The 24,120-nt window shown below is 36.2% G+C and overlaps 1 protein-coding gene across 1 annotated transcript; it reads right to left on the bottom strand.

The window, feature by feature from the left end:
• Positions 1-513: 513 nt before the first annotated feature.
• On the bottom strand, positions 514-23,740 carry nsun2 (NOP2/Sun RNA methyltransferase 2). The gene is made up of 19 exons (XM_058754119.1): positions 23,504-23,740; positions 23,124-23,281; positions 21,449-21,553; positions 21,215-21,320; positions 21,030-21,101; positions 20,809-20,893; positions 20,534-20,726; positions 18,349-18,423; positions 15,788-15,918; positions 14,977-15,050; positions 11,575-11,705; positions 11,222-11,318; positions 10,197-10,405; positions 8,945-9,037; positions 8,295-8,430; positions 7,109-7,189; positions 6,243-6,381; positions 4,431-4,470; positions 514-1,986 (listed from the first exon to the last, which is right to left on the bottom strand). The coding sequence occupies exons 1-19, from the start codon at positions 23,585-23,587 to the stop codon at positions 1,671-1,673; spliced, it is 2,325 nt and encodes a 774-aa protein (XP_058610102.1). The 5' UTR covers positions 23,588-23,740; the 3' UTR covers positions 514-1,670.
• Between the last annotated feature and the right edge of the window lie 380 nt (positions 23,741-24,120).

Genomic DNA, 24,120 nt, shown 5'->3' with positions numbered 1-24,120 from the left:
CCAGTTGTGAGGTGTGTTGAGGCAAGTTGGAGTTAAACAGGACAGTGGCCCTCAAGGACTGAGTTTGGACACCCCTTAACTAGACGCTGGATTTTCAAAAATATGTGAAGTGCACAGCACCATTATTGGAGCACAACGTTCTCAAATGAATTGCACGCTGGTCTGTTATTGTGGGGACATTGACTACATTTTCATGCCCCTAAACATGGTAAACAAAAACTGTAATTGGTTCCTATAAATGTCACACATGGGTCAATATCACCATAGAGTGCCTTTCAGCCCTCAAAATGCTCAAAAGTTGTGTCGTATCATAAACAGTTGACACAAGTAATATAGAAACATTAGCTGAGCTCCCACACATTATTTTTTTTTTTAGATGGGCCATTATTCAAAGCATAAACCATAAGCTATGTCCACCCTGTCATGGACATATACATTACTGTTAAATACGTTTTCATTGCAAAATTAAGATACAAGTTATATTTGCTGAAAGGTATGTTGTTCTTTTTCTAAACAGGGTTATTTGTTTGCTTTCAAATTATAAATACATAAATTTCATGCAAACCATGTGTCTTTAAAGAAATAATTCAGACATGTATTTTTTTCTTATTTGGAGAAAACTGTGATATTTTAATGCAGTTTTTTGTTTGCATGTTATTGCCCCCACACCTAGCTATTGAACACACTGGATTATACAGATATGATTGAATTATTTAAAATATTATTGTAAAATATCTAGATGACAGGGTGGACCAGCACATGATGGTGTGGACACAATGCAGAACACACAAATCATGACAAAATATGAAAATGAAACATTCAACTTCTTTAAAAAAAAAAAAAAAGTGTAATATAGTATATTAAAGAGTGATCAAAAACTCTTTCATTTGCAGTTTTGCAATATATTCCTTTTTCGAATTGCCTGAAAAACCACCTCATGCGAGCGTAAAAATTTGAAGGGTAACTGAAACGCGGCTCATGTTATGGGACCTACAATATCAGTTGCGTCACTTCACTGCCATTCACAAATCCCTTCCTGTGGCCTCATGGGGAAGTGTTCACTGGATTTCATAACTTCAGACAGCAGAAGGTCATCCAGGTTATTTTCACCTACGGTTTTATGAATACTACAAATTCGAACATACTACTTCCATGTACAGGCTTTTCTCTAACTACAGCACACTGAAATGTGGCATATATACCACTGAAAACGGTGCCAAACTATACTGAAATATTGACAAATGTGGTTTATTTCAAGTATTGTAACAATGAACAAATTGGCATAATGTACTGTGTGTAAGTCATGTACAAGCATCTGAGAAAATGAAATGCATTTTAAGACTGAGCTAGTGTGCAGCCCTTAGACACTATTAATGCAAAATGAGTACCAAATGTAACTTCATTAAATTTGTTCCTTGAACAACATCATAAAACAAACTATAAAAACATATCCAACAGCAAATGCCTTTAAATCAATATTTTAAAAAAGCTCTGATAAAATAAAAATCATCCTTTTTTTTTTTTTTTTTTCCAGGTCAGTTCTTCAGGGGTTAGCCAACCAGGTGCTTCTGCAGTGTGCAGTCTGGGGAAAAGAAAAGAAAAAGAAGAAAAATCAGAAGGCTTGGTGGAGCCTTTCATTTTTTCCTGACCCATACTAACTGCTTGGATAACTAACTTGTAGGCCCATCACAAGTGCTGCTAACGGGTCCTGAGCCATTAGTGTTGGACTCTGAATCGTTTTGCTCCGTTTCTTCACCTTCCTGTTCTAAGAGATCTGGCTCTCGGCTCAGTCCCTCAGCATCTTCTGTGCTTCCTTCTTGGGTTACTGTTGAACCATCGTTCCTCTTGCCCGGTTTGTCACGAAAGACTTCCACCCCCACCATGCGGAGGTAATGAAGACGCTCATTACGTGGGACAAAAGCCCTGATGGAAGTTTTTCCTCTCCAGCCGCACAAATCTATAGGGCACTGAGGAGCATCAACATCCCTGGAGAGATGAGAAGAAAGAAAAATTAAAAGTTGATACAAGAGGGAAAAGAGCCAAAGAACGAGTGACATGGAGAACAATGAGAGGAGAAAGCAAGACAGAAGGAGAGAGGAAAATGAGCAAATTATTGATCAGCTACAGTGCAGACAGGGCCAGGAACCGACGTGAAGTGTGACGGGGATGGCAGTTGGGGCACTTTAAGAGTGCCTGTGATCAGACGGATGGAAAAAGAGAGTGAAAGATGATCAGGCGCACTGTGCTGGAACGGGCAGTCATGTTTTCATGAGGGGAGCAAGCAGCACGCTGCCAGCAGAAGAGGATGACACCACAGCGCTATGCGCCGCTAATCACAGTGACATCAGAGCTGCTCACGGCTCGTGTCACTCACTGTGATGAAACTGCGAAGAACAAGTGCGCGCACGTCAATATTAGAGTATGTGCTTTGTGGGGGCTCGTATTAATAAGAAAATAAGTAGACATATTCATAGATTCCCATGATGCCGTGAGGCTAATTTAGACCTGTCGTCTAGTACAAAAAGGAATGGAGCAATAATGCTGTGGCGAACATTTATCAACCATACCGTTTGTTGTGAATACTGAAAAGGGCTGTTTGAGGTTCAGTTTAAAATTTAAACATTTTTGCTCAATTGAGGCAGATTTCTACAATTCCTTGATGCACAAAGAGCTTGCATGACTGCATCTCAGATCACACGACTGAAAAACTAAATTTTTTATTATATTTTGCACTAGTTTCGCAAAAAGTGAGAATTTTGTTCTCTTCACAGCTTTGAATGGAAACATAGCTAGTGTGTCGGAGTCAGTTTTTTATATTTAAATATTTGCCCCCTTGAATTAATTTTCAGTGAAATCCACCCTTTGCCGGGAGTTTGACTGACAGGCATTTTGTTTTTGTTCAACAATCAAACCAGGCAAGAGTGTAGTAGATTAACTTTGATGGACTTGAACTGTGTGTCGACATCTTTGCTCGGTTGAAACAACATGCCTTACATATTTATTCATTCGTCATTCATATTAATTCCTTGCTATAAATAGTAAATATGAAATATTTTTGCAAAGGGTCAGTTAACTTTTATGAGGAGATGTGAGACTATTTTGTCTAACATACAATGCACAGAACGTTGTACATTTATTCAGTTTAAATAAATTTAATTTAATATAGTGTCTAGAATAGAAGCTTGCATAAAAAAAACAACTAAAACAAATCAAAAACTAATTTCTAAAATATCAACTTAAATTAACATCTACAAAAATATCAAAATAAATAAATGCATGAATAGGTATGTGTGCATTAACACTAAGCCCAGGTAAATTTTCCTGGTTTTAACCCACACACACCATACAACTGGTCAGCTAGAGTTAAAACATGAAATCAGCTGCTGCTGTGAGTACAGGGCGTCTCATGTGCTGTCAGTTGACTATGATCACATTTAAAACATAAGAGTGGTAAACTTGTATTGTGTGCTAAAGCTCAATGAAAACAAAAGAAACTCCATATTGTTGAAGAAACATCTGGTATAAGCACAGCCATACATGGGCACAAAACCAGAGTTTACGGATTAAAATGGTGGGTGTGTTTGTGTGTGACAGAAAGAGAGGGAGAGAGATAATAGGACAGAGTTTCCAGCTGGATTGACTAGTTTTCTACACAGTAAGGGCCATCAACGTGAAACATGACTGTCTGGTGAGCCAAACAATGAGCTTTCTGCTGAGAGAGACAATGAAGAGCTATTTATCTGTGAAGAGGAAGCCGGGTGCATCAGTTCGAGCCCTTTAATTATCAGACGAGGGGCGTAATGGCTACAAAGCGCTCAATCTCCATTCATTTGTCTCCTGACTGGCTGATGAATGGTGGGAGTGCCATCACAGAGCCCTCTGTGTACGTACAACAGCACACCTCCCAGCCACTGCCAGAGGAGTCCCAGCACGAGCGCGCTCCAATACATTGCCAGACGTCTACCAAGAGCGCACGTTAAGATTTCACCTGATGAAGAGGCCGCTCCAAAGATACAGAAAACAAAGCTGCCTACAAAAATCGGATTTTGGTTAAAATCCAAGGCAGAACTACATTTAGCCTTCGCATATAAATTAATTCCAGAATGAACTGAGATTCTAAGTTGATTAACTTAATATCTGTGCACAACGCATTTAAAAATCTTAATTTTAGAACTTTTCAATAATGTTGTCCTGTTAGCTTAGCAACATGCTAACATCAAACTATTGGAATCAATTATTGGTTCGATTTTGTCTTACAAGAAAGTACCCTACATAAGTAATGGACAACGAGGCAGTTTACTAGGCTTTGGTACAGATGAAGGGAAGAACGAGGCATAAACTGGAGACTAGAGCAGATCAAGTCCAAGAGGTTCTTTACTCTACTGTTCAATAAATGAGTGGAAATATGGATTAAGAAAATGAGCACTTACTTTGGATCTGGTAGGTATCGTAAAACAATGCTGCCCATTTCTGGAGAAAGAGAGAACAACATGCTTTTCAGTTCAAGATTTTGAATACGTCAGTGATGTCGTCAACAACAACAACAAAAAAAAAAAAAAAAAAATAAACAAACCCTCACACATTTGTTTGCTGTAATGTGATTCTGAGCTTCATGAAAGAGAATAAAAAGCCAAAGGTTCTGGTCTAAAGATGTGAACAATGACACAGGCAGTTTGACCACATTGGTGTTTTAGTAGTTGCTGTGGCACTTGTCAAATTAATAAATTACATGCATGCATACATGAAATTTAAATGTAAAATGCAGTATATATAGTTGACATAGCAGTGGTACTGAAAAGCATGGTGGCGAATAATTTATCCGAGGGGCATGATGTAAATAATAAAGGGCTGAGAACAGAGCCCTGTGGAACACCCTGTTCGAGTAAGACTGTGGGTGATATATAGTTATGTATGGTGATGTAGTATTGTCGGTCTGTCAGATAGGAGGAAAACCAGGATAACGTAGCTCCTGAGATGGCCATCTCTGAAAGGCATAGGAATAATAACTTATGACAGACAGTATCAAAAGCTGAGCTGAGATCAAGTAAGAGTATGGAAAGATTGCCCGAGTCAAAGTAAGAGGTCATTAACCCTTACTAAAGCATTTACTGTGATGCAAGCAAAAACCTGACTGAAACATATCAAACTGATTGTTGAGAGCTAGAAATGACTGCAGTTAAGTGGCAACAACTTTTTCCATGATTTTTGAATTTATCTATTTTCTAGGGCTGGTAATTTAACGTGTTAATTAGATTAATTACGGTGAAAAATAACACTTAATTAAACGCATTTAACGCACTTGCCCTGCCCAGACCTACTTGGGTCATCTGACATTTCGTACAGTTGATTGATGACATATGAGGCAGGGCAAATATGATTTGGTGCGTTGGAGTATAACAAAGTACCGCGAGAGCGATTCAAAAGCATAAGGAGCTATCTGCTCTCTATAGCTCTTGCTGTACTTTGATGTCACACACACCGATCGGTCTGATGGTGATGATCCACTTCAAGTTGAACAAGCCTAATGATTCAATGGACCATTCATAAAGAAGCATTTACTTCATTCATTTGATTCCTTCAAATGGCTGATTCATTCAGGAGTGAATAAATGACTCCATGACTTAATCATTAAGACATTTACCACCACCTACTGGCAGTTTTAGTTTATTATTTAGAGTATCATTTCATTAAAGAAATGATTTCATATTTCCATAGTAATAATAATAAAATTAATAAAATGAATGATTAAAGGTATATTTCACCCATCCAAAAATGACAAGTGTGTCCTCATACTCTTCTGGATCATGAAGGTGAGTAAATATGTAATAAATTTGATCAAACAAAACGTTTGTTGCTGAAGCTACTTTTTGTAATGTCTGTTTGATGCTTTACACAATGACTTTAAATGATCTTTTGGGAGTAATTTCCCAGCCAAATTTGATGTGCAATTAATTAGTGATTAATTCATCGCCACATGTAATTACATTAAAAATTTTGAATAGCTTACCAGCCCAAATATTTTCTATAATGATTTACATATGATTTATATATTTTATAAATTGTTACTTTAAAAATGAAATCTAATGTGCTTGCATGCATAGTGATTTCTTTAAGGTTCACTCAACTTTTTAACCATTCAAAACTGCAAAAATCAACCTATAAATTTTTACATGGCGAACATTTCAAAGAGTTCATGGGCTAAAAACACAAGCGGCATTAGCAGGACTCTGAATGGCACTGACCAAGTTTCTTGGCCTGATTGTGAGCAACATCTCCAAGCTTGCTGAGGAAGGGGTTCTCCTGCGTGAGGAGCACCTTCACGTCCTCCACGCTGATGTTGATGATTCGGGCTCTGATGTAAGGGCATAGTGTGTAAATACCCTGAAGACAGATAACAGCATAGAGTCAAGGGCTCAATCTTCTCTTTCACACACACACACAAACAAACAAACAAACACAAACACACACATAGCCTTTCCTGCTCTGAGAAAAGCATGTAACCACAGGATGATTAAGTCTAGTGCAAAAATGCATTCCCCTTTGCCATCAACTCAGATTAAAGCGTGTCTGCTGCTTTCCAAGGCTATTTCTTTGTCTATGGGAAGAATAAATACACGTACACAATTCACAGAACAGATCTTCCTCTAGTTAAAAATCAATAGACTGTAGTGGAAAATGGTAATGGAAGTTCCCTCTAGAGCAGACATGAAGGCAAACTGAGGTTATTAACGGCACATTGAGATTAACTTGTTTCCCTATAGACCACTAAACCTAGTTTTTGAGCAAAAAAACATCTGAGACAACTGAGATATCGGAGTGTTGCTTTAATTATAGACTGATTACTGCGGTACAACTTAACATCCAAAGCCTTTCTGGTTAAAATTGCATGTGAAATCAAACCATTATATCTTGCAGAGATATCTTTGGGATTAGACTGCTGCTTTTCAACAAAGCTCTTTTAATATGATTTTCAAATAATGAAAACACGTCTACACAACACTATCTTTATTCTAGAGGTGACTGTCCAGTGTTCATTTAGGATTCATGCATTTTGGATGCGATTCATAAAACATTTACACCAAACTATGTTTTTTTTACATACACCCACCTCCTGAGCCAGTCTGAAAGCACAACCAAACTGTTCTCCATCTGTATTTCTGGACCAGACCTTCACGCCCGTGTTTATAACCTGCAGAAAGACAGAGAACCTGGACATGAAGAACTCCATCTACAACAGTGCTTAGCTACTTAATCATTATTACTAGTATTTTTTAAATTTGGTCAAACTTTACAATAAAAGGTACCACAGGTTAATATTAGTTAATGCATTAACTAACACTAACTACCAATACATTTATAACAGTACCTTTTCTTTTTTGTTAACATTAGTTCATAAAAAGACAATTGTTTGTTACTTCATGATAGCAATGCAAGTCCATTAAGAAACAATAATAGACAACTTCTGATTTCAATAATGCATTAGTAAATGCTGAAATCAACATTAAGCAAAATTAATACACCTTTTAAAAGTATTTAAGTTAACTAATGCAGTTAACAAATGGAATCTCACTGTAATATGTATTCTATTTCTTAACTTACAGTAATTATATAATAGTAAATTTGTTCTTATTTTATTATATTTGTATTATACAAATATTGTATTATTTGAATAAGTACTACCACTAATATTACTTACTATCACTATTAATACTTGCTGTTGCTAATAATTAGTAGAGTATATTACTGTATTACTATATTATATTAATACTATTTTTTTATATATAATAATTTGTCGTCATTATATAAATTTCTTATTAATGTTATATATAAAAAGTACCAAATTTTTGGATATGAATTTGTGTATATACATGTGTATTATATAATAACAATAATTTTTAATTATCTTATTTATCTTTAATTATTCATAAATTTAAAAAAAAAAAAAAAAAAAGTTATAATAGTTCTGCATTACTACCCAAATAACATTACAGCATGTTAATTGCTCAGAACACAAATAATACAACAAAGGACGGGGTGTGTAAGTGTTTACAGTGTGCTTCTTTGTTGTAACGCAACTCCAGTGATGTCTGTTTACATTAGCAGCAGATGGTTGTTTCATACTTGATGAATGTGAAGGCACTAGAGCACAGATAAAGATGAGATCATAGCGAGGCTGCTGTCCCCATCTGCCTGTACGCCATCTTCAATCACTGCTAGCACTGATGAAGGGTCATCAGAGAGAGCGTGTGTGTGTGTGTGTGTGTGTGTGTGTGTGTGTGTGTGTTCGTTCTTGCCTTCATTCTCTCGCTGTTGTTGAGCAGAACATTTCGGAGCTCTTTGGACACTATGTACAGGTGCCTCTTCTTTCCTTCGTGGGTGCGAGTCAATACGTTCAGCTTGGGGAAATCTGGAGACAGGTTGTAGAAAGCTCTGCAGCAGACAAAGAAATAATCGCGGCATAAAATAAATGGTTAGAAGGAAAAAAAAAAAAAAACACGCACATATGCGCACAGCGCTGAACACGCTGCGACATATGGAGCAGAGGCGTTGTCTCCAACAAGTCAAAATGGCGGGTTGCCAGCGCTGTGGCACTGTGCATCTGTGTGAGAAAATAAATAACATTCATCACAAACAAAAGATGGATTCACAGTGACTGAACGATAATGATCATATCATCCATTCATCTGATTGGTCACATAGGATGTATAGGTGTAATAACAGATAAATGCTCTTTTTTTTTTTACACAAACAAAGGCCCCAGCCCACTTATAGCGTATATATTCAGACATGACAAACACACACTGGGATCAGAAAAATACTGCTAAAAAATAAATAAATATTAATAATAATAATAATAATACACAAGCAAGATATGAGCGCGTTTGTAAAAACAGTATTTGTATTGAGCAGCGAGGCTTTGTAAATGGAGAGGAGAGGCACTCACTGGATGGGAGGGAAGATGGGGTCATCCTCTGTCAGAAACACAAAAGGATCCTCTTTGAAGCCAAAGAGTTTCATCTTCTTTGGAGGAGGGGGGCTGGAACAGACAGAGCACTTCATGTCAATGTGGAGCACAGTAACTGAAGAAAAACTGCAGTAACATACACAGTCCATCAGGGGGCACTGAAATCAACACCACAAGTAACGCCTGAAAGCCAACGGGTTTGAAATGGAATTCTTTATTGAATTCGTAAAGAATACTGCACAGTTGCTGTATGCTGTAACTATTGTGTGAAACAACAGATTATGCAGCAATAAATTGTTCAAACTGTCATTGAATAATAATACAAGTATAATGTATGTTCAACGCATCAAGACTCAACGACATGTTTTTCTTAAATATACTGCTGTTATTTTCACAGTAAGGGGCCATTTAAAGAGCAATTCACGTAGCTTCCAGATGGAAATGTTATTTTGCAATGAATTTAATTGTGGCCACATGTCTAATATTTAACAGTTAAAAAAAAAAAAAAAAGGTTATAAATAGAATTATTACTAACACTACTATTGGCAATCACTAATAAATGAGTTAATAAATTAAAATAAATAAAACAACTTTATTTACTACTCTAATAATAATAAAATTAAAATGATAAAAATAACTAAATGACAAACAATGTGCCTGTTACATAATACTACAATAATAATAGTTAATACTCTAACAATGTTAATAAACACTTATTAATTGTATTGGTAGAATCATTTAAAACATCCATTATAGCTGAATAATAATAATAATAATAATCATAACTATGATGTAATATGATAACCAAAGTATTATATAATAAAAACAAAAATCGCATACATGAATTATCAGGGTTTTTTTTATTACTATTGTAATGATATAGTTAGGTTTATAAAAGTGTTACTTTATTATTAAGTTAATAATAATAATAATAATATTAACACCTATAATGGTTGTTTTAAATTCTAATAATAACAACAACAATAATAATAATAATAATAATAATGATTTGTTTGTTATTAACGTTGTTGCTAGAATATTAACTATTGTTACTGTAATATGTAAGATACTACTACCACCACCATCACCACCACCACTCGTCAACCAAAATGTGTTTGGTGCATCCCAAAATCCACAGCACAGAGAGAACAAATGAATGACCGAACAAACAGCAGAGAGAACAATAGAGTGACTCCTGCACCCACATACACACCTGGCTAAAGATACTCACCCACAGACATTATCTTTCTTGACCTCTGAAGGGTCAGGGGTATCTGGGCCAGACGGGTTTCCCTCTGCAGGAGTTGCATCATCCACCGCTTCCACAGGGGCATCAGCGGACAAGCCGTCTGCTGGTGGGACGTCAGCGGGAGACTCCCCCATCTGCAGCTCCTCTTCAGGAGCCACCTCACTGGAGGAGTTCACCTCCTTATTACGAAGCTACAGACAAAGAGGACAGAGACAATAGCTATGTTTCCATCCACCTATTTAAAAAAAAATTAATAAATAAAGAAAAAAAAACAAAAAAAAAACAATGCTGGATGGAAACATCAAGATGCGCATAAATTCTAAAAATGTGCATTTAAAAAAAAAAAAAAAAACACTTGTGCACTCAAGTAGGTAGGATAAATTTCTTTTCTGGCAAGAAAACATGTGCATAAACTATGATGGAAACACTTTTACCGAAAAAATTCTTAAATGCGCATCAAAAAAGACATGTAACAGCATAACTGGACCAACCAATGGACAGATCTCATTGCACAGCATCTGAAATGCTAGTTTTGTCATTCTAAAATGCTCAAGCAAAGTCTCGTCAAAGTGCTCCGTTATAATTAACTCCCAAAACTGCATGCCCAAATAGCAGGCACCGAAAATAAGATAACATGACCACGTTTCTTCAGTGCGCTCTGAAGCTTGTAGTTTATTGTATACAAGAAATATTATATAGAGTCTTCTCCTACTGTAGCAAATCATTTTTCCTCGTGATATTTAGCACAAGTTAATCAGGAAGTGATGATTTTGTTCTCTTCAACTCACTGGATGAAAACGGTGCTTCATTCACATGTTTTTTGCGATTTTCCAATTTTGCACATGCTTAATTCGTAACTTTGGATGGAAACAGCTATAGGTACACACACGCTTGCAAAGAGAGTGGATTCATACAAGAAAACAGCTTTGTTAGTCAAAACGACAAAGATACCATAAATGTATTCTCATACAACTTCAATGTAAGCATATATTTTGTGCTTCTATTACCTTTGGGTAACGGCGGTTCCATGGCATGGGCGCCTTCTTTACCAACACAGCCACAAAAAACCCACCGGTGTTCTGGTGATGGGGCAATATTCTCATACTGAAAACACAAGCCAAATGTACCATAATGACTAGAGAGAAACCAGAGTAAATTAGGATCACACACACAGTGACAGTTTACATGCTTGTATTGCTTCACTTTTACTGTGGTTGTATACTACCATCTGGAGGAGAGTTCAGGAACAACACAAAGCATGTGCAGAAGCAGTTTTAAGCTGTTAATTTTTTTTTTTGTGTTTGTTTAAAAGCTGTACGTTTCGGTTATAGACAGATATATAGGATTAAAACTAACTCACCATCTCTCCAGCTTCATATTGGCCAGCTTTTCTGAGTCTGTTGGTGGAAACATGGTGGGTCTGATCTGAGTATGTCGACTTGTTGGCACCTCTGACCAGTCAGAGAACCACTGACCCTCTTTAGTCATTACCTTTAAAAGAGCACAGAGCTAGATTACACTACCTTTTTGTAAAGAAATCCATTCTTTTATTCAGCAAGGCGGCATTAAACTGATCAAAAGCGACAGATAAGACATTTCCACAAAGCTGTTTGCAACACACTCTTCCGTCACTTAGTCTTATTTTGGTGCTTCAGTCAATTACTTCATACATAAGACCATGAACTGCACTCACAAAATAGTCTTCTCTTTAGCGTTTATTTTATATTAATCACCAATAGAATAAAACAAATGTTTCGGTTCAAGGCCTTCTTTAGTGTTGAAGAAGCAGAGCACATGCTGAAGACGGCATTGAGCTGAAACGTTTGTGTTTTACCCTATTGGTGATTAATTTAAAATAATCGCTAAAGAGAAGACTATTGTGAGTGCAGTTCGTGGTCTTATATACCAAGTAAAGACATTTAAAATCATTTAAAAAGATCTCAATTAAAAAAAAAAAAAAAAAATAGTAATAGTGTTTCCACAAAAATAGTAAGTAGCACAACTGTTTAGAGTAAGAGAAGTTTAGAGAAGTTTTTCTTAAGCAGCAAATATACACTATATTGCCAAAAGTATTGGGTCACCCCCTTCTAATGAACAGGTTTGACTACTTTAGTAATTTCCATGAGTACAAATCTTAATGTTTAAGCATATAATGATATTCTAGGGAATTGTGTGCTTCTAATTTTAAAGCAACAGTTTGGACAGGACCCTTTTATATTCTAACATGACAATGCCTCTGTGTATAAGGCAAGGTTCAAAAAGAAATGATTGAGTCAGTGTGGAAGAACTTGACTGGTCTGCAGAAAGCCAAGTCCTAATCCCAGCTGAACACCTCCGGTGTGACTTTAAATGCAGATCTTGAGCCAAAAACTCTTTACCAAACACCAATGACTTGTTCATATGGGTACAGTCATTTTAGACACTTCCAAAACTGTTGCAACAGAGACGGAAATACAATTTTTAAATACATGAATTGTTTCCATCTTTGTTGCCACAGTTTTGGAAGTGCCTTTTTCTGTTCTAAAGAAAAGGGATTGTGTGTCCCAATACGTTTGTCCATATAATGCATGGACAAGTCATTGCTGATCAACCGATATTGATTTTTTTTTTTTTTATAACCGATACCAATTATTTGCATGTTTGTGCGCCCGATAACCGATATGCAGAACCAATATTTATTTACTGTTAAGTCCATACTTCACTTTGGTTTTTCATCGGAATATAACAAACATTGTATTTTATTGCATTTCTCAACTGGCATGTTATATTTTTTCGTCGTTCTATTATGCTTCAGACAGTGCGGTTCATCTGCGCATTTACACAGAACTATACTCAAACTGCAAGCGATCGCGGAGATAATAAATAATTTCCATAGAGTTGTATTTTAGATGTTTATAAGCGAAATAATGGTTACATAGTAAGTGTTAATACAATTTAGGGTGCTTTTTAAAAAAAGTGAATCTTGTTAAAAGTTACATGCGGTGGCCGTGCTGAGCATTTCCTGAGCATCAACCCGCTGAGTGAACAGCAATATGAAAGCGGCTTTTAGCCTACTCAACATGTTAAAATTGATTTACAGAATTTTTTTTTTTTTTTGCCGTTTTCTAACAGTTTGGACTTGAAGAAAGAAAACTTGCACTTAACCTTTTCACAGGCATTTTGTTTAGATATCGTGATGTATCATTATAGGATTTTCTAGAAATATATTGATTATCGCAGAATCGCTCTATCATGATATTATCGTTATCGTGAGCCATGCATCATGATTATATTGTATCGTGAGGTACCCTGCGATTCCCACCCCTAACTCAAAACCAAACAGATGTTTTTTAGCAGAGTATCTGAGGTACAAGCTGTAATGGCACAGCTCTATTCTGGAAAAGGGGGCAGGGAGCAGCAGCTCATTTTCATTTAAAGCAATGGTCTCAAACTCAATTCCTGGAGGGCCAGAGCTCTGCAGAGTTTAGCTCCAAATCACACCTGCTTGGAAGTTTCTAGTAAAACTGAAGACCTTGATTAGTTGGATCAGGTGTGTTTGATTAGGGTTGGAGCTAAACTGTTGCCTTGTCCAAATACCCATACTTGCGTTCCTGGCCACTTGAGAGCATGTGCGCAAGACTGTCCCAGTTCTTAAAAACGGCAAAGCGCAGTGCCCTTAACGTACACTAAATCCACACCATCTCGAATACCGCTCTGGAGCGCTATTCGAGGCTTAGCATATCCCATCATGCATCATATTCTGGAAATAAATCGTGAGACTTTTTGCCACAGATCTCACGGAAACCTTTCCAGTGCAAGTTACATATTAATATAAATTAGATAGCACATATAATTTGGTATAAAAACAGTGTTTTTACATTTTATTGGTGCAAAGATGAGTAGTGGTGATATTTTGTAAAACATTTGCAACTGCAATTAATCAATTAGAAGCACCACAAATTAAAATTGCGTACTAATAAAAAACTAACAAATACTACTGAACAGACATTTAGAAGTTGATTTTAAAATGCAAAGCATTTAAAATTAAAATATAGTGTTGTAAAAATGCAAGCGTTTACATAGCTTTAAGTGTGTCCCATCTGGTAATGAAAAGTTCGACACACTTGTGGTCTTCATCCTCACTTGAACACTTAATACAGGAAATGTGTCAAGTTGTCAAGTGGTCAAGTGCAAAAACCACAAGTGTGGGTATTTGGACAAGGCATGTGCAGAGCTGTGGCCCTCCAGGAATTGAGTTTGAGACCAATGCACGAAAAAAACGGTTTCCACTCAAAATAGGCATTTTCAAATGATATAATACATGATCTGTGGGTTATTTTGTGCTGAAATCTCAGAGACATTTTGGGGACACCTGAGACTTATATTACATCTTGTAAAAAGGGGCATAATAAGTCTCCTTTAAAGACTAGCCTCCAAGTTGCCAACCACATGTCATGTTCACTCTGCATCACTGTCTGAACTTTACAATATGAAACCGGAGTACAAGATCTGATTACTTTCAATTTGGTTAGAGAGGCTATCACGAGTTTAGGCATGTTATTTTAATAATGTTACCAAGATATCTTGGATTATCAAAAGAGCTTTACTGTGGGCGTCACTCCAGTGAGGACTTCTGTTACCTATAGTCTAATGCCCTTCCTGCAGTTAATGAAGGGAAATGACTGCGCTAACGCAAAAGACAAACCAGGGCAAACTCAACATTCATGAGCAGAAACAGTACGGAAAAATAAATGTCAGAAAGTGGAGGGTAATGCTTGATTACCTTCCAAGATGTAATTCCAGGCATATATTTGAGTCCTGGGAGATCTGGAGAGGCATCTGCTAACTCTAAAGCACCTGAGAAATAAACAAGAGTGAAGAAACCACCACAGGAGAGTGAGATCAGTAAAAGCAGAAGATGAAGGAGAAATGAGACTGTATTTCCAAGCATTAAGCTGAATGTATTACTGTTTGATTGAAAAATCGTATTTCCCACAGGTTTTGAACTTTATTTTAATAGAAAGACGCATAACAAACCAAAGAGTTGAAACTTATATAAGGGTAAGTCTCAAGAACAGGGTTATCTTTAACTAATAATTAAATTATTATTAGTTTAACTAGAAGTACTACTCCATAGCCATTTTATTCATAATGACAAGAACAACAAAATTACTAAAACTTCAATAGTAAAGTTAAAACAGAAATATAAATTAAACTCAAAATATTAATTTATAACAGCATGTTAATTATACTAAAATAACACTGCTCCGAAAACTACTGACACATACATATTAATTTTTATATTTGCGGATTTTAAATTTCATTGCAGAAAATCTCAAAAGACAAATGCCACTTATGAGGGGGAAAAAAAATTAAACACTCAAAAGCTATATTGTGGTAATAAGAATTGCAGTGAAAATGTGCTTAACTATCATGAAAATACTGATAAATTCAAACAAGAAAATCGAGAGGAAAAAAAAAAAAAAGTCCTAAAATAAAGCTTGATTTTCTTTATGCAAAATATATTTCTCTCTTTGAATGAAATGGGGTAGAAATGTTTGTATGAGCCAGAAGCCAGAGGACAGCAGACATACCTTCACTCTTCTCCAGCAGGGCAGCAACTACAGCTTCATCCTCGATGGGGTTCAGAGAGCAGGTGGAGTACACCATCCTGCCCCCTACTGCCAGCTGCTCCACACCTCGCACTGCGATCCTGATTTGCAGCCTGACAGACAATAAGAGGAATTGAAAAGACACACACACTTGGAGCATAAACTGCTCTGTTCTGCAACCACTGCAACCTGAGAACAGACACAAACAGACCCATGCTGACAGTGCAACCTAAAGAATACAACTCCTCATTAGATGCAACATCTCGTTTCATTAACGAGGTACAGAAAACACTCCTCCAGCAAACACATCACTGCTAATTCACTGCCGCCGCCAAAGTGCTTAAGCATCAAGACCTTTGGGTTCATCGAAGAGCATGAAGTCACTGGGACACGTTCAGAATTGAGTAATGCTAACTGAACAGAATACTCTGTAGTACAAAACTGATACATTGTTGACTCCAATACAGTTGTGTACACAAGTATCTAAAGATTTCTTAAATTTAACTGATCTAATAAAATAAGCTGTACGTGTGTGTAAACTTAATATTCTTATTCAGCAAGAATGCCTTAAAATTGACAGTAAGGACATTGAAATGTTTCTTGAGTGTCAAATCAGCATATTTGATTTCTGAAGGATCATGAGACACTGAAGAGTAATGATGCTGAAAATTCAGCTTTGACTTTACAGGAATAAATTACATTAAGATATCTTCAAAAGATACACTTACATAATTCATACTTTTTATAAGATATACTTCTACAGATATTACCCATATTGCATATCTCACAACGGATATAGAAGATCAAGTGGAGCGCATTACAATATTCCACATACCGGTAGAATGGATTTAGGCATATCCACGTATTCCATGCATTCAGAACGCTTGCATACTATTTCCAGCGTTTCTGCAGGATTTTTAAGCTCAAATTTAAAGAATTTAAGACCTTTAAGACCTGCACAAAGAAAATTAATACCATATGAGCAGGGTAGGGCAATGTCTATAGTACCATATTAAACTGTAAAAAGCATAATTTACAGTTCAGATACAAGTTTTCACAAAAACAAAACGTTTTATAAAATTTTTAAATATAAATTAAAAATATAAATTAAAATTAAATTAAGGGTGCGTGATATTGACCAAAAAAAAAAAAAAAAAATAAATAAATAAATTACGTTCTGGGGTACTCTCCAAAATGGCAGAAGACGGTAACTCTGGGAGAAGAAGTGCTGAATAAATTATGTTTGTTTTCTTTGCGCAAAAAAAGTATTCTCGTAGCTTCGTAAAGTTACAGTTGAAACCCTGATGTCACGAACTATTTTACTGACGTCCTTGCTACTTTCCTGTGCATTGACTGTGGTAATATCCTTGCCGTCTATGGAGGGTCAGAAAGCTCTCAGATTCCATCAAAAATATCTTAACTTGTGTTCCGAAGATGAACAATGGTCTTACGGGTTTGGAACGACATGAGGGTGTGCAAGTAATTACAGAATTTTCATTTTTGGATGAACTATCCCTTTAACTTACTAGACTTCATCACCCAATGTATGCGTACATGCTGTAGGTGTGTTTTGTTTGCTTTTCGCGATATACGTAAGGGATAAATCAATGGCTAGCTGTGCATTAAACGATTTGAATGCATGACGTGGAGGCGAGGAACCACCTGACGCGCAGCGAAGTGCATTCAAATCGTTTAAATGCACAGCTAGCCGTTGATTATCCTGTTTATGCCATGGTAATTTCCCAGCATTCATATATTAAAGATGTTAATAATATTTGGGCTGCAATATTTGACCGGAACGATAAAAATTACGGTTCTTTTCGTCTGTATTACCATTTAACTGTAACTGTATGTTGCTATGGTTACCAATGTTTATATGAAGCGCATTAATATAGAACATGATTAAACTGACCTGGAACTACCTGTGCAGTTAAACGAATTTAATCAACACCTGCCAGCCAATCAGAATCGAGTATTCAGACAGACCATGGCATAATCTATAATAATCAAAATCGCACATTGTTAAAATAACTACGATATTATCGCACACCCCTATACGGTTTAGATTTTTATAACGCATTGTCCTCTTATTGATCCACCAGTTCACATTTAAAGCTCTGCATGTTTGCAGGGTAAAAACAGGTAGATTTTTGCATTTGTCTAAACTCTGAACAAAACAGTTTTATTGAAAATGCACATTCATTCTCTGCCAGCAGGTGGAGCGTTTGGTAGAATTATAACTTTTCCCAGTAACGGCAGGCAGTACACAAAGCAGGGCAGCATTCATGTTTATTTAATGAAATCATAGCCTTTTGAAGTTTATTCGTCACATTCGTCCATATTACAATTACATATTAAAAAATTTTTTTTTTGCTGTTGTACAATTTAAGACTTTTTAAAGGCCTTAAATTTGATACAACTACATTTAAGACATTTTAAGACCCTGTGGAAACCATGCATTCACAGCACACAAAATGCACACTTTAAAACCAGTAGTAGTGCACTATTCTGAACATAGGCCAAATGAACTGGACTTGTCTTACCCGTGGAGCTGGAGGCTGTTGCTGGTTGTCCATTTTTTCCACACATCAATGTTTTTCCTCATCGTTCCATCTCCACTGTAGAGAAAAAGGTGATGATTTTATTGTTTGCCGTTTAACTGCAATGCAATTTCAGATCATTTCATGTTACACTTTATTTTACAATCTCCCCATTACATTTAAAGGCAGGGTAGGTGATTTGGATCAAAAACATTTTCTGTTATGCTAAGTGAAAGTCTCTTCACATCCAGATAGCAATCACTAAGTTAAGTGCTCTAAACGCATTTATATCATCTGTGGAAGGTGTAGGAGCATAAAATGTTAAATGACCATTACAATGTCCTGCCTGCCTGTCAGCATATGTATTTGCATACCTCTGTGCACCCTGTTTATTAGTTACTTGAAAAGTAATCTAATTACATGACTCGTGTTACTTATTATAATTAGTGATTCTTCACCAGATTACAGATGGTATCATCACCACATTTATTTCCTTCAAGTAATTTTAAACTGGACTGTATTAACTTTTAAGAGTTTCCTGTGGTCTTATGAGATCATATGCTATTTTTTAAGTCAATTACATCAGTGTTTGGTTAACAAGGCAGCAAACTTTGAGTCCATTCCTGAATAGTACTTTTATTTGATTCAAAGTTAGGAAACTGTAAGCCACAATTACATCTTTAAAGTTGACTTCAAATCATTTCATCGACGGAGAGAAATGTTTAGGCAGTAAAACCAGGCTGACCACACTGTGTGTGTGTGTGTGTGTGTGTGTGTGTGTGTGTGTGTGTAAGATGTTTGGCCTGCTGGTACAGAGCAGACGGTGTTGTGCTTGGCACCTGATTCTGCTGTAGGCCAAGTATAGACTCCAACTATAAACCCTGCTATATGATGTTACACGCTGGGAAGAGATTCACTGCTCAACTGTAAACACAGAGCTCTGGCATGTGTGTGCGCCTCTATAATTGTGATCCCTACATTCACTGTGGTCAATCACAACTTCATATCTATGTACAAGAAAGCAGCTTCCTGCTGTTATTAACACATACACAACAGCAGAATATACATCTACAGTTTGAAGGGTTTTTAATAATCCACATTAAAAGTACCTAGACTGCTCTCTTTGCAGCTTATTTTGGCCTATAACCACTTAGAAGAGACCAGATGAGGACATTTTAAGCAACCAATAATCACAAACCAGACTGTAAGATTGAAGCTTCTGGGAAGTTTGCGGGAAGATCAACACAGAATTGTAAGTTTTTTCCTGAAAGATTTGGCAGGTAGAAAGACTACAGATGCTAAAACCAATCAGAAGCCAAACAAACCCATTTCATGTATAGCAAAAATCAGCTCCCAATTTTATTCTTAAAAGTTTGAACCAGACTTATTTTTCTGTATGGCATCTATGGCTCAGACAATCACTTCATACTTTGCCAAAATAATAATTATTTTAAGTTGGGTTGTATATAGTGTAAAATTATGGGGGTTTGTGTAGTATAATTTTAGTATTATTTATATAATAATAATTAATTGAATATTTTAAATAACCTTTTATATTTTTAATTTAATTTCTTGGGGCTTTGTTTAAGAAAATTTTATATATGTGCTTCTGTCATTTTTATTAGTTTTTATTTAGCTTTATCTCAGTAATTTAAGGCTGCAAGATAAATTGTATTTTAATCATGATCATGATTTCTGCTTATCTTGATTTATTAAGCATAATCGTTTGCGATATTTGCCTGCTAGTTATTCATCTTGAAGGCGTTTCACTTTAATTTGCCATTCGCATTATCTTGCAAGTTTAAATCCCCCAATCAGAGCTTTTCTCATGAAAGAACATCTTCTGCTCTGTGGTTTACTTAAACTTCCCAACCTGGCACCCATTTAAGTTTAGCGTTCTCCATTCTGATCAAATAAAACTAATACAGCCAGTCTGATTCCTTTCGGTCTGTTGTTTGCTGCGTCTAAATCTGCTATCAGACCATGCAAGTTGTTGTTCTCTTGATTTGTGCTGATTTGAGCAAAATGATTGATTAACAGTGCAACCATTATCATGCAGCCCTAATTACTCATTTTATTTCAGTTACTTGGCAAGGCAACATTTCTAATTTAATATTTTGATTGAAAAACTAGAGCTTTTTCACAGGTGTCAATAAAACCAACTCTGGGTGCAAGTAGAGACCCTCACCTGCAGGGTACATCACACAGGATCCGGTCATAAAACAGGACTTCCTTCTTCCCATCCTGATCAAAGTGCAGACGTGGAATGCTAGAGGCGTCATGGTTGACCACCATAATACATGGACTGTTCAATCTCTTGGCCTGGTGGACCAGCAGGTAACAGCGCTTGTTATCCACATCATTGGCAATTACAAAACCCTCTGAAGACACAGAAGAGATGAAGGACAACTATGAGATATGATCACCTCAAATTAAAACTCATACTAATGAGTAACGGTTTACCAGGGAAAGGCATGTCCATGTCAGAGTGAAGCATCTCTATTAGTTGAGCAGTCTTCGATCCTGGAGCTGCGCACATGTCCAGAATCTAGTCAGACAAGCCAGAAAGATGATGGAGAGGAGACCTCACAGTTATAAAGACTCTCCAAGTGCAGAAAACACACAACACAAAAACATTCAGCTGGTTTTTAAGGAAACTCATGATGGTGTTGTTGAAGATGCACCTTATGTTGAGGCTCAATTTTCAGCAGAAGAGGAGGAATCATGCTGACTGCTTCCTGTCTGCTAATATTCCCCTGATTGAGCAAATAGGATAAAAAAAAAATAAATAATAAAGGCTGATCAAATGATATTTGCATTCTTTAAAAAAAAAACAATGAAGTTCCACAGGAATTGCTGATTTATTTACCGATTCAGTTTCGCTGACCAAGAACTGGTGGAATTTCTCCAGGAGTGGAGATTTGCGCAGAATCTTTCTGCTCAGGTTAGTGTGCCACGCCAGTTCATCAGGATACCTATAACAGCATGGTGAGACTAATTATCACTCCTGAAGTACAATGTTTTACAGATTTCCAAGGACATTCAAAACTAGTTTAAAAGTAAAACACATAAGCAAATAGTTTTTTTTTTTAATTCATCTTACCAACTTAAGGGCTGAGGAGCCTCAATCTTCTGCCCATCCACGTCAAGATCTTGAACCTCTTTGAAGTATTTCTCTTTAAGAGTATGAAGGATTTCTTTGGCATGACTGATTACAGGAGTTGACAAAGGGATAAATCATAACTGTAAAATTGCTGTATACACACACATTTTATATTTCCAACTTCTGCTATTGTGCTACTACCTGAAATAAAGTGCTGTTTTTTTTTTTTTATCCCATCACTGTTCTTCATACGTAAAACATGTGACTAGAACATTATTGTATTACGCTCATATTTTGTTACATCTCAATAAACAGATTTTTCACACTAAAAAAGGAAAATTGTAGGTGTTAACAATATATACTTTCATTGCAATACAAAAATGCAACTATGTATTGTGGACCGAAAATATGTACAGTGTACACTCAATCTAAAATGAAAGTTAAAATATAAATTTAGTGTCAAATATGGTAATAGTGCATCAAATATGGTAAACCAAGAAAGTCAGACATTTGAGCTTCCATGTTTATTAATTATTATTAATAAATTAAAGCTGCAGTCTGTAACTTTTGGCGCTCTAGCGGTTAATAAACAGAACTGCGTGCGTCTTGCGGAAGAACACTGTAGCCGGAGCTACTTCTCTCTGTTTATGTCTATGACGAATCACGCAGGTACTGGGCTACTCCACAGCAGTACCTACACGAACCAGTCTAAAATAGTCCGAATATAAACACTTATTATAGGTGTACCACAGTGAAACAGGACAAGCCAAAAACACGGTTTGGAAAATGGATTCTCGCTTATTATATACATTTTGAACACAAAAAAAAAAAAAGTTACAGACTTCAGCTTTAATATAACTTTTTAAACCCATGTAGTCAGGTACAGAGTGCATGTGTATCTAAAATAATTCTGTTTTTAGCCAAGCAGGACAATGAATATTTCTATCCTGGTGTCATCGTCACACTCTGCATGGTGGTCTTATATAAGCCCAATCTTGTATAATAAAGTCCAGCCCTGATATATTAGCAAATTTATCATTTTAATGAACGGTACTTTCTTTTAACTGTTCATCATATGTGCAGTGTTATTTAATATCGTTTATATTCCATTACAGTATTGATTAATATTTAAAATTAAAACCGGTTCAATTTCAGTAATTTTGATGTGCTTTTGTCATTTCTAATATTTCTAAGTAGCTTTAATTTATTTTTATTAAAGTTTTAGTCATTTTAGTACTTCAACTTTTAATTTAGTGTCTTGCCAAAACAACATTTTTAGTTTTTGTTTTACTTTTTTCCATCTAACATTTAAGTTGCATCTCTGGATCATATAAATGAAAATCACTTTTGTCATAGGTCTTAGTAATAATTTAAACAAAGCCAAGACGGACTTATAAAAAATTAAGTATCATATTATGAGATCAGTATCATATATCAAACAGAATCGTGACACGAGTATATTGCTTATGAAATGACAATATCTTCTCAACTATCCATGAAAGTTGTCAAGCAATATGGCTTGAAAGCAGCATAGCTGATGGTCTGATTCTGAGAGCAGTAAATAAAATTTAACTAGTATTTTTAACCATTCAAGTCCCAATTCAAACAGTGTGGCATTCAAATCACTGTTTGTCATTCAATTACAACTTTAGACCTGCAGAAAGCATCAGGTCACCTCTTGTATCCAGTGATGCGTATTGTAGCTGGCAGTGGCTCCCTCATGGCCTCCATGAACTCCTCAAACTCTCCCTCGGGAACAATCTGCAGCTCCTTGTAGTAATGCTCAAAGAGCTTGTTCTCCTTGATGATCTCAGAGTATCCAGCTCCCCAACCCTGCCAAAATAACCCACGCGAGTGACTATTACTACCTACAAACATGCCACTTACCATGAGATTACATCGAAACTGTTACATTACATTATGCATTCACAAATCACAATGATATAACTATATAATGAGTGCAATCACCGTGCAACATAAATGATATTCAGAAACTAATCTGCAGTGTTGGCACTAGGCAGAAAACTAAGAAGCTAGAGCAGTTAGCAAACTCACAGCATCATCTCTGCTTCTTTTCCCCTCTGGTCTTCCATCTCTGTTCTGCTGGGGTCTTTGTCTGTTTCTGTTCCTCCTGCCCATGTTGTACACGCATATAACTCTGGATATAAACCTGCGATGCGTTTTGACTTACTGTCTGAAAACCGCACTTCTCAGCTCCTGCTGTACTCACGTGTTCGCGACGCAATCTAAACAAGCGCACATTCGACTGAAAGACCCCTTCCTTGGTGCCCGCATTATCGCCTGACTTATATGCAGAAGCTTTTCTTTTTCTACCTTTAATCCTTTGACCTTCAATACTAATTAATTAATTGTCAGAAGAATAAAACACAACTTATCGTGGTACAACTATAAAAAAAATAACGCAAATTAAAATAGTCGAAATTATATAAAATATGAGTTTTCACCGTGGATGTTGTTCTGCATTTCATTCCGCATTTGACTACATTTTTTTATATTAAGTTAGGAAAGCAACATTAAAAGATAAATAAACAATAAAATATATCTCTTTTATAGTTACAAAAATATTATAGTTATTATCGTTTAAAAACCTGCATATATTAAGGCGTGTTTTACACATGTCCCGCCCACCGCCTTTCTTGATTGGCTAAACC

Source organism: Onychostoma macrolepis, chromosome 19 (genome assembly GCF_012432095.1).
Source record: "Onychostoma macrolepis isolate SWU-2019 chromosome 19, ASM1243209v1, whole genome shotgun sequence".
NCBI classification, from domain to species: domain Eukaryota; kingdom Metazoa; phylum Chordata; class Actinopteri; order Cypriniformes; family Cyprinidae; genus Onychostoma; species Onychostoma macrolepis.
The sequence above is the reverse complement of the archived record's forward strand: the minus strand, read 5'-3'. Positions and strand labels throughout refer to the sequence as shown.

Bases quoted from the DNA above. Each gene is read 5' to 3' on its own strand.
- nsun2 (XM_058754119.1), bottom strand. From the start codon at position 23,587: ATGGGCAGGAGGAACAGAAACAGACAAAGACCCCAGCAGAACAGAGAT. The intron at 15,051-15,787 runs GTATGTCTGCTG...TTTATTTCTCAG, and splicing joins CCTGCTGGAGAAGAGTGAAG to GTGCTTTAGAGTTAGCAGAT. The intron at 8,431-8,944 runs GTGAGTGCCTCT...TGTCTGCTGCAG, and splicing joins CCCATCTTCCCTCCCATCCA to AGCTTTCTACAACCTGTCTC.